The 18,198-nt window shown below is 36.2% G+C and overlaps 1 protein-coding gene across 1 annotated transcript in view; it reads right to left on the bottom strand.

The window, feature by feature from the left end:
- Positions 1 to 483: 483 nt before the first annotated feature.
- LOC126251627 (low-density lipoprotein receptor-related protein 6) overlaps positions 484 to 18,198 on the bottom strand; it is a 338,123-nt gene continuing 320,408 nt past the window's right edge. Inside the window, exons 19-22 of the mRNA XM_049952171.1 lie at positions 17,379 to 17,565; positions 12,940 to 13,252; positions 8,764 to 8,952; positions 484 to 6,138 (exon numbers count right to left, since the gene is read on the bottom strand). Coding sequence (XP_049808128.1) covers positions 5,267 to 6,138; positions 8,764 to 8,952; positions 12,940 to 13,252; positions 17,379 to 17,565 — 1,561 coding nt within the window. The 3' untranslated portion in view covers positions 484 to 5,266. The remainder of the gene's footprint in view (positions 6,139 to 8,763; positions 8,953 to 12,939; positions 13,253 to 17,378; positions 17,566 to 18,198) is intronic.

Here is an 18,198-nt window from a genome sequence, read left to right as displayed (position 1 = left end):
TTACATCTCTTGTCTCACTTCCTTTTCAACGACAGCCTCCCTTTCATGTCCCTTGATTCCGAGAGCTGCAGTCTGTATTTTTCCTGATCATGTCACAGTTATAAAAAACTTAAAATGAGCAGCAATAGAGAAGTTACATAAACTGAAGGAAGATTAGGGTTTAATGTCCAATCGATGACTAGGGCATTAGAGACAGCACATGCTTAGTTATGTAAAGAAAAACTGGTTGTGTTCTTTTTTGATGAAACCATCTTTGAATATGCCTTGTTTCAAGAAATCGTGGAAAACCAAAATCCATATAGCTGGATGGGGATTTGAGCTGCTGTCTTCTCTAATGCAAGTTAAATGTCTTAACTATTGCACCACTTAATCTGAAGCTCCTAAATCAATGTTCTACCTACAGCAACACATTAATTTGGGCGATGGGAGAGTGAACAGGTTTTCTTGATATCTAACAAGTAAAGATAACTCACAATATACAAATTCTTTTGAGAATTTATTGCAGTTAGCAATTACGGCAGCAAGAATATATTCTACAAACACAATGTACACTTATTTACATTTTCTTATATCTTTGACCTTTGTACAAGAATTACAACAACAATGAATAGAACCATGTCTTAAGCTTCACTTTTATGGCACAGTAATTTAAAAACAAAAATATCAACATTTAAATGCTATTTTCAGGAACATTTGACTATGCAACTAATGTACAAGCTCAATGCACATGATTCTGTATATATACACACACATAAGTCCTGAGTAATGTTTTGCACTTTAATAAATCACACACTGAAAAAAGAGGCACTTTTCCAAGCACATATACAGGGGTGTACACAGTTACCATCATACACAGATTTACATAATGACAATAGGTACCTTCATATTACCAAGTAAGTACTCATCTTTAACTTAAAAAATAAAATGTGCAGCAATTAGGTGCTTTTGAGATGAAATGACCATGCAAAATTCCGATACTTAAATATAATATATTTTATGTAAGTATTAGATGTACTGACAAAATATAACATAGCACATACTGTGGAAAATCCAGGATGAATAATGGCAATATCATGAGAAGGATAGATTGCAACTCACCATTCAGCAGAGATGTTGAGTTGTAGATAGGCACAACACAAAGACTGTCAAACAAGTTACCTTTGGGTCAAAAATGCTTTCTTCTGAATTAGACAAAACACACACACACACACACACACACACACACACACAGAGAGAGAGAGAGAGAGAGAGAGAGAGAGAGAGAGAGAGAGAGAGAGAGAGAGAGAGAGTTGTATGTGCATGTTGTCTTATTCAGAAGAAGCCCTTTTTGGCCAAAACCCAATTTGTTTGACAGTGTTTTTGTTGTTCGTATCTGTGACTCAACACCTCTGCTTTATTGGGAGTAGCAATCTGTCCTTTTCATAATATTGTCATAGCACGTATTGTCATTGTGTAAACTGTGGCTATCAAATAATGGACCTATACATATCTATTGTCTTAAGAACAATCAGTCACTTTAAACAGGAAATCACAAGAAATAAAAGTGAGGAAAGTCTGTTAGATCTTAATATTCTAACTCAATATTTATCTCTCGTAGCCAAAGTTACAACACTTGAATTTCTAAAAGGGATCTGACGGTGGATGTAAAGAGGGTACCTTTTATATCAGTCTCTGAAATACAGCTACTGAATACGGGACAAGTAAATATTCAGGTTTCTGTCAATCACTGAATTTGTCTATGAAGAGTGTGACAGATGTGTCCTTAGTGAACATTTCAGAATGTCACACTTCCTAAAAATCCAACAGGATGAAGCAAAACGGAATAATTAAGTACACTGCTAACAAAGATAAACACATTTAGTTTACGACACAGCTTATATGCCTTCCAACAGATTTCTTCAGCCTCCAAAACAAATTACCACAATGTCTTTACACCATGCAATATGATTACAAAAATAGGATATGTTATTGTTGCACAACATGTTATTAAAATTATAAATGGCAAATGCCATTTCAAAAAATTGTTCCTAGTAACAAATTTACCTACAGTTTATTTTAACACTTATTTAAGGCACCCTTTTAGAATAATGTTTAACATTTACCAAATGTTGTATGTGTGTCTCCTGTCTAAATAATTATAGCCATTATTTTGTTTACAATACCTTCAAATAATAGGAATGCCATCCTATAATTTGCATTTCAAAAATTAACCAAATTACAAGAACAATTGAATATGTATGCAATTCAATTGAAAGTCTTGATATCTGCGACAATTTGACTAAATGAATACTGGAAATAATTATTTTTAATAAAATGTTTGTGACTGTAATTTAAGAGATAAGCCTCATACCGCTGAATCTAAATTGGTATTAGTTTTAAATGATGTGTTGCAAAATAAAATAGACTGTATCAACTGACAACTACAGAGAAGAGGCAAAAACTGAGTTGGTAGTTCTTGCATGTTCAAGTCATAGGTGTAAAAGGCAATATTAAAAACATATATACACATTTACAACATGCCATTATAATAAAGGTGAAATACTGAATATAGAGACATGACATGCAAAGTAATGAAAATGGAAAGTAGTGAAAAGAAACTTTAATAAATAAATGAGGAGAAAGTTAATGAGTGTACTTTTTAACATAAATGCCGATGTGGGAATAAAGAAGTTCACTTGTTTCTGTATGTGTAAGTGCAAAGTTTGCTTAGCCTAAGTCAATTTCTGATCAGGTTAACATTATACAAATTAAACTGTTTCATAAATTATTCTCAAATTAAATCAGAAGTGAATTCTGTGTGCAAGGGTACAAAAACACACAAAAGCTCTGGAGAAACAGAAACTGGTTATTAATTGAATGCCCATAATTTTTTCCATTTAATAAAAGAAATTCATAATGCTTTTACCAATATTTTGAACTGACAGGACTGATATGAATGTGCCACATATCAACCCATTTCACAAAGATTTCACCAAAGCAGCTCACAAAGTTAAAATTAAATTTACACGTTAGATTACATTCAAATCAACATAAATGTTACAAGCTGTTCTGAATAAGACTATCATATTAACACAGTTAAAGAAATAAACACCTCTGAAGTATTTCTCTAGCTGCCCCCAAATCAAACACTTTGTGCGATTGAATGTTTTTGTTTACACAAATAACATAAGGCAATATTATGACACTGCACAAATATGCTTCACTACCAATAGTGTGTTGAGCATAACAGGTAAGAAATTTTTTCCATTAATGAAACATATTAGACTATCATGCTGCTCATCAAAGTAAACGGTAGCAAAGCAAGTTACAAGCATAAGCCTAATGTATTATAAAAATTCTCTCACTGAAGGACAATTACACAACTGAAACGAACAATCATTATATAGAAACTGTTAAGTACAAAAATGTTGAGCAACACACCATTCTGTTTATAAAATGGGAAATTTGACAACAAATAAGCCAATACAGCCCATTTCTTGGAAAATTAGCCTCATATAATATACACATGTACATAAAACACACATTTTAAAAAACACTCTAAATAAACAAATGTACATCATTTTATAAAAATACTTATTATCAACATAATTATATATAAATATACAGAAAAACTAAATTTCCAACAAGATGAAGTATGAACTAACTGAAACTCTATAGAAATACAATTTTTGATACATGTAGTTTCTAAGCCATGAACATCATAAATTATTTTGACATAAAATTCACATCAATTGTTTCAAATCACTAGGCTATGTTATTATACGTATTTTCAGTGACTGTCCAGCTTCACAGAAGCACTTACACTAGAAATGTCAAATTATGCTCCTTAGAGAAACAAAATATATTTAGAGTTTGAAATGGCACATAACTTTACAGATGATTTATTGATTATTAAAAACGTACTAGTTTTTAAATGAAATCAGTTTTAGTATACTTTTCAAAGTGAAGGATCATTTTCAAATTTAGGGAAGATCTTGTATTTGCTGACATTAAATTAATGAGTAAAATTTGAATATAAAGCTCTCACCAATAAATAATGTACCAGAAGATTAATGTCTGCACATACTACAAATTAACATCGCTTGCCACATTTTTCTGCCTGTAGGTGAAAGTTTATCTCAGGGGTGGGTGGGTGGTTAGTGTTTAACGTCCCATCGACAACGAGGTCATTAGAGACGGAGCGCAAGCTCGGGTTAGGGAAGGATCGGGAAGGAAATCGGCCATGCCCTTTCAAAGGAACCATCCCGGCATTTGCCTGAAAAGATTTAGGGAAATCATGGAGAACCTAAATCAGGATGGCTGGAGACGGGATTGAACCGTCGTCCTCCCGAATGCGAGTCCAGTGTGCTAACCAGTGTGCCACCTCGCTCGGACTTATCTCAGGAACTATGGTAGATATTTTGATATGGTTTTCTCTAATAGGTAGACTTATTTATGAGGAAGGTTTGTGTATATAATTTATTTCTGATTTGCCAGACAAGTCGTCCACTTTTAGATACCTGTGTGAAGCCATGGTGAGGCTGGTCAATAGTTGTAACATATACGTTAATTATGTTTTCACATGTCAGATCTAATACAAAAAATATTTTCCCCATTTACAATGTCAGCAACTACCAGAAGGCGCAGTTAATATTTCATATTTATAATATACAAGAAAAAACAAAGTCTCAATAAAAAAAGTCTGCTGTGTTAACTAATATTATCAGTCTAATACAATGCAGTCATCACAACATGCTGAAACATTGCATGCAAGTGACACAACATTTATGTCATATAAAATTTTATTTTAACAGTTATTAAAGATTAATACTCCACATGTAACAAAAATAATTTTCATATATATGTATATATGTATATGGCATTAACGTTAATGTACAAAGGATATGGCTGCATAGGATATAGCAAACATTCTGCGGAACTTCTTCCTCCAACAATAGCTAAACATAAAAAATTGTTTCAGTACATATGCTATCATGATTTTAATAAAAACTCATTCATTATATATGCTTAATTTCTATTCAACATAAAACTCTCACTAACTGTCTTTCTGATCAATATTATATCATAAAACAAAAATTAGATTACAGAATTGTTTTTTTTTTTTCACTTACATTCTTTTGAAACACTTCTGTTTTCATTCTTAGCACCAGAAATAATCCTCTTACTCAAACTGATCACATCATGTAGCAAGCTGCTGTACTGTTCAGATGTTCAATGTTACGAGTCTGAAAACAATGATGCCTCCAATCCACACACTGATTCACTATCAGCAATCACAGCGGCTGCCAGGAGATGGCACTGGTGAAGGTGGAGGTGGAAGGGGATTGAAGTACGTGGACGATCTCCCTGCAGTAGACGATGGTGATGGGGGACACGAAGTTGGTATTCCGCCTTCACTATGATAGTGAGATCTTGGTGTGGGAGGTGGAGGAAATGGATCTGAGTCATACTCAGAGGCAGGAGGAGCATAATACCTGCCACCACGCAGTGGATAATTTGAATCTGATTCATCACATACATCTGTGCTACACGGTGTTGGAGGAGGTGGCTGGTTAATAGCCCGGTAATGCCTATAGGGTCTATATCTAGAAGCACCAGAAGAAGAACAACAATAATCCTCATTGTAACTATGGTGAAGTCTTCTTGTAGAATCAGCTGTGGTTGCAGGACTAGGAGGTGGATTCAGTGTTTCACGAGGATAACAAAGCAGAGATGAAGATGACATTAACATTGGAGCAACTACAGGTCCACCACCTTCAGTTGTGGAGCTGGAAGCTCCAGTAATGTGATTCCTATCATAGCTATTTGTAGTAGTTGTACTGCCATTCAGCATTGACATGTGCACACCATCAATCCCTGGTTTTGTGGGTCCTTTAACTAAACGATGTCCATTCTTCTGCAGTGTGGTCACAGTACAAATAGGTTTGGGAACACCTCTTAAAGGCTTAGGTGATAACGGATCACCTGCCGAGTCATCTAGTTCATCATCTAGAGCTATATTGTTGGAACCCATTAAGCGTTTTCGGCAGTAATACAAGAAAAGACCAATTGTTATCAGTGCAGCCACAGCGATGATGACACCAACAGCTAATGCACTTTTGTGTGATTTTTCTGCCAACGCTGGGTCCCCTTTTGAAGCTGTAAAATGAAAATGTTAAAGCATTAGCACATTATTAACACAGGTACTTATTTGTTAAATCTTTGACAAATATGTTTGGATTCAGAATATTTTATTATAGACAGCTTTTGTAAAGGGAAAGGGAAAGAACTATACAGGGTGCTGGAGGAAAGAGAAAGTGTGTGTGAGACTGGAGTGGGAGCAGGGAGGGCTAAGAGGCAGGTAAAGGAACTAGCAAGGTTTTTGGCTACTGAGGTTACAGGAATGAAGTACGTTACTGGAGCAGTTTCCACCTGCGCAATTCAGAAAAGCTGCTGTTGGCGTCCAGAATCCATAGGGCATGCACTGTGATGCAGCCGTTGCAGTCAAGAACACAGTTTTAGGCGGCATGCTTGGCAACTGGGCGGTTCTTCTGTCTATTAGGTGAAGTTTGGCAGCAGCTGTTCATGCAAAGACAGACAGCTTGTTAGTGCTCATGCCTACATAGAATACGTCACAGTGGTTGCTGCTTAGCTGGTAGAACACACATGGCTGTTTTTACAGATGGCCCTGGCTTTGTCAGAGCAGGTAATGCCTGTGACGACTGAAATAGGCAGCAGCAGGTGGATGGATGGAACAGGTCTTGCAGCTAGCCACGTGGCAAGAGGTTAGGAGCAGGGGTGGAATAGTCCCTATTCCAAGCCAGGGTTAGCTGAAAACAGCCATGTGGTTCACTATCTTATACACTATATGGCATTCTGTATGGTCATGACCACTAACAAGCTGTATGTCTGCATGAATGGCCACTGCCAAACTGTGGCCAAGAGACACCTGGGCCACCCAGTTGCTTACCATGCCATCCAACATGGTGTGCTCAACTTCAACTAACTGCTTCACAGCCCATGCCATATGGATTCTTCTGACCAACATCAGCTTTTCTGAGCTGCACTAGTCTCAACCTACACTCGTCTCTGTCCTCCACCTTTGTATATGCCATTCCCTATTCCCACTCAAACCTCACAAATGCCTTCTGTCCTCCCAACACACCTACATAGTCCCTTCCACTTATTTGCATACCTCCTGTACATCCCCCCCCCCACACACACACACACACAAAAAAAAAGCTTCCCAGTGCCTAGATATGAGAGTGTACCGTGTGTGTGTGTGTGTGTGTGTGTGTGTGTGTGAATATAAATCTGAAGGAGGAAGGACTGTGTCCACTTGCCTTGTCTACTTTTAAATGTGCCTATCTGCTGCTCAGCACCTCCTCTATGTGGTAAGTCGCAATCTATCCTAATCCTTATTGTTAATAATGAGATTGTAATTTAATTTTTGAGTTTCTGGTATTCTAATTTTCATTTCCTTGTGTAAGAGAATTGTTTCAAAGAATGCAGAACTCTACTATGAATTTAAATATCCATCATAAACTTTTCTTGGACACTGCTTTCATAATCTTCTGCTATGGTCATATGCTGAAAGGAACACACAATGGCCTGCAAGTGTAAAATTCTTGAAAATAAATTTGTGGGTTGGTGGATCAACTCTGAATACTATGCTAAGGACAAACAATGGTTGCAAAATTCTGTCGGCAAGTTTGTTTGAAGGGCAACATAATGTAAGGCGCATCAAATCAAAGCAAGCCGTACACCAAGAAAAGTTGTGTTTGGGATTCTTTATTAGCTGTCTCATGCTATTAAGAAACTTGTCTTTTAATGTCTTTGTTACATATCTTATGCAGGACAAGAAGAGGTGCACACCAAATAGTGAATGTTTACAGTTAAGTTATTTTATATTACTTCAGTCTCATTTTAGTTTTATTCCAGTGGCTGTAAAACTTTAAATGCTTAGGTTTCCATGTATGACAGTTTTTGGTGAAACCAACAACAAAGCACTTGGGAAACCTAAAAAAATTCTTTTACAACTTTAATCATGTCAGTGATATAAAATTACAAGTATTGCATTAAATACTGTGATCCCATTGCTTTGTATTGCTTGGAATACATTATAAAGAAATAAGCAATGTAAAAAGCTCAAGCTGATCACACATCTCAAGTTCATCCACAGTCAGATCCGCATGGGTTCAATTTATTTTCTCTGCAGCTCCACAAAACCAAGATATAAAACATTCATTCAGCATCTTCTACCACACAAAAACACCAGAAATAATACGTACTGGCCAACAGCAGTGATGCTAACAAAAAGCCAACCAAACATTGAGCAGAATAAAAACTGAAAAATATTTTGAAACTAAATACACCCTGCATAACATACAAAAACCTCATGTACTTCAACTACATAATGATATATCTTCAATTCTGGAAAAGACTATAACAGTCATTTCACTTCTTCATAAATAATATAAAAATCTGAAGATGTTCATTTCTCATTCTCTTCAAAGGTACATACTTTAGTGCTTTCTTTATCAGCTATTATGCATGGGAAAAAGGAGCTAAATCACGATAGTAGAAAGCTCAATTACTTTGTAGATTTTATACACATATCTGAAATGTTGAAAGGATTGTACCTATTGTTGATGATTCTAATACAAGAATAATAAATATAACCTGATTCAAAACACACTGATGAAGCTCCTAATACTGATAAATTTAACTTAGTGTTTTCAGATACTTTAATTTAATGTGAACAACACACAAATAAATACTCACATCCCAATACACAAAGAGCATGGGCTTCATCACTGCCATCATTACAGTTTTTTATACCATCACATTTCATTGTGTTTGAGATGCATATTCCCGTATCAATACACAGAAATTCATCTCTTGACTTGCAACAGTGTGATTCGTCAAAACCATCTGGACACTGTGGGGTGCCATCACATACCCATGCCTTCTCTGTAGAGAAAGGAACCAAAAGAATAAGAACTATTAAATATAATCAAAACATTCATCTGGCAATCCAAATATTAGGACTATGTAATTAAAACAAACATCATTTCTGTACTTGATATGCAATAACTGCAGCATGAGACACAACACTGTGTAACATTTACAGAAAATAATACCCTGTTATAATTTTGAAATTTTGTAGACTGCTAGTTATAAATGTGTAATGCTGAGTTCATCATCTTTCATTTGTTCCTTCAAACAATGGTATGAATGGAGAGATTGTTATTCACCACATCAAGTCACAGCAGCCAAAGACAACAGAGGCCATAAATGTGAGAGTTTAGTGTTCTTATTTGAACCTGGATTTCTCCTTTGTTTATTTAAGGTATATTAAATGAAGTAAAATGCTACAGTGTGAGAGTATGTAGAGTTATACAGACATGCATCTCATGAAAATTTATCTGCTGATAAAAATATAACAAGTCTAATATCACACTGAGAAACAAGAACATTCATAGGCTTCACTAATTTTGGATGCAAGAGATAAAAGTGGCACTTTTGAGTCACTTTTCACATAATTCTGATACCTATGTAACATTATTTCCAGGCTACCCAGATGATGTAGCACTGTTTTTGTATGGTAGTCAGCTCAGCCAATTTCCGGCGGCCGGGGAAAGGAGTGTTCTGCTTGAAGAGGATGGACTGGATTTTCTATAAACCTTCTGAATGGTTGGTTTCACAGGGAGATAAATTTTCCCATTACAGCCATGCAGAAAGGGTTCTAAATGTCCTGTCAGAGGGCAGCACCTTTCACTAGTTTTGTAAGCAGGAGTAGGGGAATGGCCAATGACAGTGCCTATTGTTTGCTCCTTTTTCCAACTGACTGAAAAGCCTGTATTTTAAACAATTTTGTGGAGTGGTGGGGAGCACACAAAATAGAGAAAGCCAGCCATCAGCCCTTTTGGGTTGCGGTGGCAAATCATGACACCTCTGTGCTGGAATTTTTATTTGAATGTAGTTTTCATTTCGGAGTTGTGGAGTGAAGGATCCTCCCTGATCAACCAAGTCACATGTCTGCAACAGAAAGCTGACAAAGTATAAGGAAGTGCATTCCTCTGTGCGGGAGTTAATTACAGGTTGGGCATTTTCCTGCTGTTGTCTGTTACCATTGCGGAGTAACATGTGTGGACTTTTTTTGACGAGTTATGAGGTCACGGTGAAAAAGGAGCCAGTAGCTTGGCTACGGTTAATTCTGGTCAATAAATTTCACTGGTTTCTACGTAAATTGGAGTGTAGTGCTTTTGGGTGACCTTTTCTCTGTTGGCATTGAACTGTGTTCCCATCTAGTTGTTAGTTGTTGTCAACAGCAATCACTAATAGATAGTTGAAGGTATTCACTGAAGAGTTAGTGGTGAATCTTTCCAACCCACTGGTCACGTCTAGGAATCTTACCTGAAAGCAGTTAAGTCATCATCACAAGGAATGGATTAGCTAACACTGATGTGGCACTCTATGAGTTTTGTGATGTCACTTCTGCTATTTCACATCGAGGAGCCATTTCATTATGTGAAACACAAAATAAGTTCTGTGATATTTCGGCACATGCCACGTAAAGTTGAACCAATAGGAAGCAGGAATGCTCCCTAAATCACATGCAGAAAGAGAGATGCCATATTGTATTTGTCATATCAGTAGACATATATATTTGGTGGGTTTTACGTTAAACCTTACACTCAATGAGTACATGTTGTTTGTAAGCACCTGCACATTGAATATCTTGAGAAAGAATCATTATTGGTACAATTTGTCGTAATAAAATGATAGGAAACTTCTGGTGATTAAAGGGGAAGATTCATGAAAAAAATGTCGTTCTTGTTGGGATTTATTAGAAACATCAATAAATAACAGTTTGACAATTAAAGCCTTTAAAAGACCACAACATAAAAAACAGCTAACCAAAGGCAAAGCTTTAGTGCAGTGTAGTTAGTAGATGCGTCACATTACAGAACAGAGGGTAGATCAAAACAGGATTCGTGTCCCACTATATCCAACTTTTTTTTTCTTTTCCCACCCTTTCATTTTCTAAAAGATTGTGATATTTTCATATGATAGAAATAATTTATGTACTATTTGATGTTGTGTAATTATAAGTGCACACTCTGTAAGGAACAAGTTTGTTCAGTTTGGTGACATTCTTACTGACTGGACATGTATCTTACCTTTTTGCCTTGTTACATGTTCATGTATAATAAAGCTTTAATTTATTTACACCACAACAGAACAACATGAGCAACATATGCACAAGAGAAGAAATTTGTATTTTAAAAGGGCTAATGTAAGAAATTTATACTTGCCCATTTTCGTGGACAAACTGTAAGGTTTGCTAGCCAAATAAAATCAACAACTCCACTAACTGCCACTGGAGAGCACTGGGAGCAAAATGACATTTACCAGCTCATCCTGCATGCTTATGGCAGTATTTCTCATGACACTGGATATCCTGTCTGCATGCATGTCAATCATAGCTGCCTTGTCTCATGTGGCAATGGCTTTACATAGCAACACAGCTTTTCATTAACAACTGTGGAGCTGAGAGACGTATAATTTTGTGTCAAAGGCCAACCCTTATTTCACCTGACTGAATAGTGCAGCACAGTAGACACTTAATCTGGGTCCATGAAATCTGAGGAGCAGTACATTGCATCACCAGTCTCATGCTCCACATATTGCCAAGAGCACGTCGATTCTGGCTGCAGCTGTGAGTGTGACTTTGCGCAGCACTACGGAAGCTTTGAGAACGGACAAAAGGAACTGTACAGGAGATAGTGATAAGCCTTGTAATGTTTCGAGAATTTTCGCATAAATTCTAGAACCACTCAGCCTTTGACCATCTCGAATGCACGATATTTTAAATATAAGTGTGAGAAAGAGTATCTACTATGTGTCGACTGTCTGTGTGTGCATGTCCAGAGTGTGTAGTAAAATGACTGTAGTCACGGCGGTCGAACAGCACCAACCAGTGTTTGCCGGTCGCGCCATGGAAGTTTAATGAAAGAACGTGGCAGACGCAAGGAACTTCTGTGTTATTCCGTACTGTTTTACAACTTAGATTATTGTAGAAAAAAAAAAAGGGAAGGAAGGTTGAAATATTGTTAAATGGATACTCGTCTTAAACTTGGAGAGGATAAGATGTGTATTCAGATTCAGGATGAGAATGGAATTGGTTTTTTAAGCCAACTTTCTCTTATGTGTAAGTGAACTTCGTTTATAACCTTTGGATATGCGACACCTGACAGTGTTTGTTTATGTGGAGAAGGAGATTTGTAAAAGTTTTGATATTTGAATTTACATCGTTAAGTGAAGCAAAAGAAACTGTGTATGTCTGCTTATTTCTTTTATAAATAGAAAGAGTCTTTAGAAATACCTGTTCCTAGCAAATATACTTCGGAGAAGAAGAGAAAAGGAGGTTGCAGAAGCAAGCTAACCAGCAAGGAAAGTCGGCTGACAATGTCAAGTAAGTCATACCGTTAAAGAAGTGGGAGTTTACACACATACTTCACCACTTTTAAGTTGTCCAAAGCATTAGAGCCTCCCACATGAAAAAACAAATACAGGTTTGACATGCATCATCAGTGGAGCTACCTTTGTGTGATGAGAAACAAAGCTAAAAGAAATTATAACAATGTCTTAAAATTTCAATACTCTGAGGGAAGTTTATAGCTGACGAACTGATGGCAAGACTTTAGAAATGACACAAGTGACAAATCACAACATTTATGTTTAGTTATATAAATAAATAACTACATTGATAGGAGAACAATACTTTTTCCACAGATATTCTTGACAGAAGGTGGTTGATTTATATGTCAGTTAAATCTAGAGACTTAATTCTAAACAACTTATAGTGGCTTTGTAATAACCCTACCAGATTTTGCAGATGTCAGTAAACATAAAAAGAGAGATTATAAATTTGTAAATCATGAAAGACAGTACCAATGCATCGTCCACTCTGGCATTTAAATTGATCTGGTGGACAAGCAGGACAATCCTCTTCATCACTGCCGTCAGCACAATCCTTGTGACCATCACAGCGCCAAGATGCAGGCAGACAGTCCTTTAATGAAATGCTCCCTGTGGCACATGTAAAATGATCTTGCCCACATGCAGGTGGTGGAATGCATGTTCGTTCATCATCCTGCAGCCCTAAACCAGCTGGACAACCACAGGCAGGACCATCACTACCAACTGCCCCTTGCAACTGTAGGCATATATGTGAGCATCCCTCACATGTTCTTTCCACATATAACTGTAAACAAAAAGAAATTTTTGTTGGCCAGAGACTGAGTACTAAATCTTCAGAAGTTTCACTTGCATACTGCCAGTGGCAAGGGATATGAGAGGATTCACAGACCTTCCCCAGTCTGAATAGCAAGACAGAAAATATTTAGTAGTACAAATATATTGTGGAAAGTTTTAGCAGAATGTAAATAATTTAGGAGTAAAGGTAACAACTCAGTGAACAGCATAAACAATACTGAACAGTTATTTTGCTTTCAGAGAAATAATTTTCTTACACTCTCTCTCTCCCCCTCTCTCTCATTCTCTCTCTCTCTTTCTTCATTGTTATATTTGTTTCACATATAATGCATGGGTGTTTTGGTTGAAAACTTCAATGTGCAGCAGTCTTTCCCTTATGCATGCTGCAACTCACTCCTCTGTATGATGAATAGCAAACTCTTCTTTTCATAATATTCTCGCTATTCCAAATGAATGTAAGGACTTCCGTAACAACAGGAAGCTGCCTGTGAGAATTTTATTATTTTTCCCTTGCTTTCAATATTATTTGAACTCTAGCAGTAGTGAGCTTGTCTACACTGAAAGGAACTATTTAGGCAAAGTAAAAGAAAAACCAGTCTAAGAGCTTTTCAGTAGAATGGTATCCATTAACAATGAAAATGTACTTCATGATCTACATTATCTACACTTGTTTTATGAATCTACAGGTGTAAACAATGAAATTGAACTTGTTTACAAGTGCAAGCAAACCTGTTTTGAATGCACACCACAGATGCGATTGAGCAGCATTTTTCTGAAGTACTGATATATGCACATAAGAACTCAGTATAAATATTTATTTGTTTATTAATCTATTTTTCCCTCTTAGATGTACTTCCACATGAAGTTTGTTGTCAGCAGTCAATCACCATAGGAAAACAACAGTAAGATTCACAAGTGTAGTACTAGAAGGACAAATGACTAATAATATTAATCACTCAGTCTTTGGTTGGCACAGAAAGCAGTGAGGCATTCAGCCATGAAAATCTTTGACCATCTACCTAGTAATGTAATGAATTTAGTGTTTCAATAAACTAACATCAAACACAAAAGGAATAATTTCTTAATGTCTATTAGTATGATTTGTGTGTGTGTGTGTGTGAGAGAGAGAGAGAGAGAGAAACATAGTTAAGTATAATGAACCACGGTATGGATGTAAGAAGGAAAAAAAATATCCTTAAGAAAACACACAAACAGTCAGCTTGTTGCCATACTGACAGGAGGTCACAATTATGATACACAAAATATGGAAATGACCAACATATTCAACTTCAGTAAATAGGAGGCAAATGTGATACGATCAAACTATTGTACTCATGACAATAGTTTACGAGTACCATCCTGTTGAATATACTAATGTGGATGGGTCAGTATTTTAAAATCCATTCAATTTCTACAAGCAGCAATTACACACACTGAACATATGACAATGGACATACTGCATGAGGAGCTATGGTTTTACAGAGTCCAAGTACGCTGCTGTGTCTTTTGTAGAAGATATCAGGACCTGAATTCTATGAATGTAACAATATTGTGATTTTCATTCTAGAAAGTGCAAGTGTTAGTACAACAAATTCGAAACATTGTAGACCTGATCCCTCTAGTTTTCTCAATGTTTGAGATTAATAATGAGCTTTCCAGTGTTCTGCCATGTTACTGATATCATTGTTTCTACATCTGAAGGAGACAACTAGGTCAGTCATCAAAATATTGAGCAGAAAAATGGCAACAACAACTTGGCTGAAACCCTGAAAGCACACTAGTAACTGCTGACACACATTTATAGTCTGATAATAGCAACTGAATTTTCTTCCCATATACAAATGATTATTTCAGTTGCTTCCAGAAATTGACGTATTAACAAAAGTATCACCAGAGTACAGCATTCACATCTCTCTTCACCTTTCAGTATAATAAAATAGCATTAAAACTTTTACTTTGGTGTGTATCCACAGACTTCCCAAGCACACCTGCATTTAGTTGTCAAATCTGTTATCGTTAATGCTAATTAACCATACTTTCTGCACGTGGTCTTATACTCTAAAGGGAGAGATAGTGGTACAATTACCAGGTGTACCAGTATGAAATGAGCATCTTTTTTGAAAATGAAACACTAATTTTCAATTGAAAAGTAAAAACATTTTATTCAAAGTACTGACCATTGCTTTCTATACATTTTGACCACCTTTCTGGCAATTCGTGGACACCACGCCAATAGAAATGTTAGTCTTTTGAAGCAAACCAATCAGACACCCAATTTCTGACTTCTTCGCAAGAATCGAAGTGTTCCTCAGCCAATGTGTGTCCCATTGATGAAAACAAATGGTAGTCGGAAGGGGCCAAGTCTGGTGAATACGGCGGGTGGGGTAGCATCTCCCAGCCAAGTGTTTTCATTGTATCCTGAACCAGTTTTGCTTTGTGTGCATGTGCATTGTCGGGTAAAAAAATGACTTTGCCATGTCTTCTGGCCCATTCTGGTCTTTTTTCGATCAATGCATAGTTCAAATTGATCATTTGTTGTCTGTAGCGATTAGTATTCACAGTTTCACCGGGTTTTAGAAGCTCATGATTCACCACACCTTTCTGATCCCACCAGACACAGAGCATTGTCTTTTTGCTGAATTGATCTGGTTTTGCAGTCGATGTTGATGGTTGTCCCGGATTAACCCATGATTTTTCCCGTTTAGGATCCTTAAAATAAATCCATTTTTCATCGCCAATAACAATTCGATGCAAAATTGCAGTCGATGGTGATGGTTGTCCTGGATTAACCCATGATTTTTCCCATTTAGGATCCTTAAAATAAATCCATTTTTCATCGCCAGTAACAATTCGATGCAAAATTGATTTTCTTTCATGTCTTTGAAGCAAAATTTGACAAATGGTTTTTCAGTTTTCCATCTGTCTTTCACTCAATTCATGTGACACCCATTTTCCACACTTTTGGATCTTTCCCATAGCTTTCAAACGGTCAGAAATTGTTTGTTGTGCAACATTTAGCATTGCTGCCATTTGCTTCTGACTCAAAGTATCATCTTCATCCAATATTGATCACAATTCGGTGTCTTCGAACTTTTTTGGTGGTCTTCCACATTCTTCATTTCTTACATCAAAATCATTATTTCTGAACCGTTGAAACCATCTTTTCCATGTTGCTTCTGATAGAGCATGATCACCATATGCCTCGACAAGCATTCGATGCAACTCTGCAGCACTTTTTTTCAAATGAAAACAAAAAATTAATGCTTTCTGCAAATCATCACTTTCTGGTACAAAATTCGACATTGTTAACACGATGAAAACATATGATGTTGTTTGTTCCATGACTTGATGTATACTAAATGTCTTTGACAGATGTCATACCGACCAAACAAAAAAAAAATTAAGGCTCGTTCACAACAAATGTTCCCTATCAACACATTTGTATCTTAACGCTCATTTCATACCGCTACACCTGGCAGTACCCTCTACCATACACCGTAAGGTGGCCTTTTGTACACTTGTAAATGTAAATGGGACTATTCATGTTTGGAGTAGTAGCGTGATGATATAAGGTAAGTGTCAGCCACATTAGCACACTGTAATGTTATAGAATCAGCAGTTACTATATTACAATGGTTCGGGAGGTACTTGGTCGAAAGTTCACTTAGTTTGAACCACTTGACATGCTGGAATCACAGATTAATAGATATAGTGTATTAGACTAGAAGCAGTTATTTCTCATATGCAACTCCAAAACTGCTAAATCCAGTGTCAGAAAAATCTAATGCTATTGTAAGAAATAGCATAATTAAAAAGCAAAACAGTTATAGCTAATGATATTGAAGTCTCTAAATCAGAACAGTATGTTTATGGGGCACTAATTCCAGAAAATCAGAATAGATACAATGTGGCTTCAAAAAATATGCCCACAGTTTTTTTCTTTTTTTTGTGATGTCATTACAAAGCCAGCAGCTTTATACCTCTGTTACTCAAAAGAATACTTTACACTTTGGTTTCAATAATACCTCACTATTCCAGAAATATTTTTTAAGCACAGAATACAGTTACTTTTTAGTTGTCCTTAAGTTATAATATTCTTTAATGTCTTTATTTACCTTTTCATCAAATGGAAGCACAGCAACAAGTTCAGTGAGATGAGATGCTCTAACAACAGCTTCCTGATGTTTGCCTGTGAGTTTATCTGCTCGTTCTACTTGTTGTTGATCACCATCAACCCAGTATAAGTAGTCTCCCCAAACAGCAAGATGCTCTTTAACTACTACTTCTGCCAATACCATCCTTCTGAAAAATAGTTATTTGCTTGCTTAAAATTTGTACATATTGTGAATTATTCTTAGAGTTACTTCTGGCATCCGCAATTCTACTTTCCAACAGTATACTTAAACCCATAACTGTTTTTGTATGACCTTCCTAAGTAAAATTACTCAACATTACAGAAGTCAACATGTTTTAAAATAATGGTTAACACAATCATCTAATTGATATTGTTGTCATTAAGATAATGAAGCCTAAAACTGAATCAAAGATGATGTTATTTTTGTAAACTAAATTAATAGAATATGACATTTTAACAATTAAATATATCTTGGAGAAGAAATGCAATTACATACTCTTGGAAAAGAAATGCAAAACCCAGGAATACAATCTCTGAAGTTCGTCCACTTTCTTCTTTATAGCACTGTGCAGCTATTTCTCCATTTGCACTCACTTTCTGAAATATCTCTCAACACTTCTTCTTTTACGTCTTTGAAAATGTCACATCTCTACAACAGTTAGTTTTGATTTGAGAGAAAAAAGCAAGAGTTCTTGGCTTTTAGCATCATTTCTTGCTCATTTCTGAATGTTATTTCCCTGTCTTTTTGCTTTCAATATATCTTATGCAGCATGAAAAATGTCATTTGTCACTAATTAAAT

Source organism: Schistocerca nitens, chromosome 4 (genome assembly GCF_023898315.1).
Source record: "Schistocerca nitens isolate TAMUIC-IGC-003100 chromosome 4, iqSchNite1.1, whole genome shotgun sequence".
NCBI lineage: Eukaryota > Metazoa > Arthropoda > Insecta > Orthoptera > Acrididae > Schistocerca > Schistocerca nitens.
Note: the sequence above shows the minus strand (reverse complement) of the source record. Positions and strands in the feature narration are given on the sequence as shown.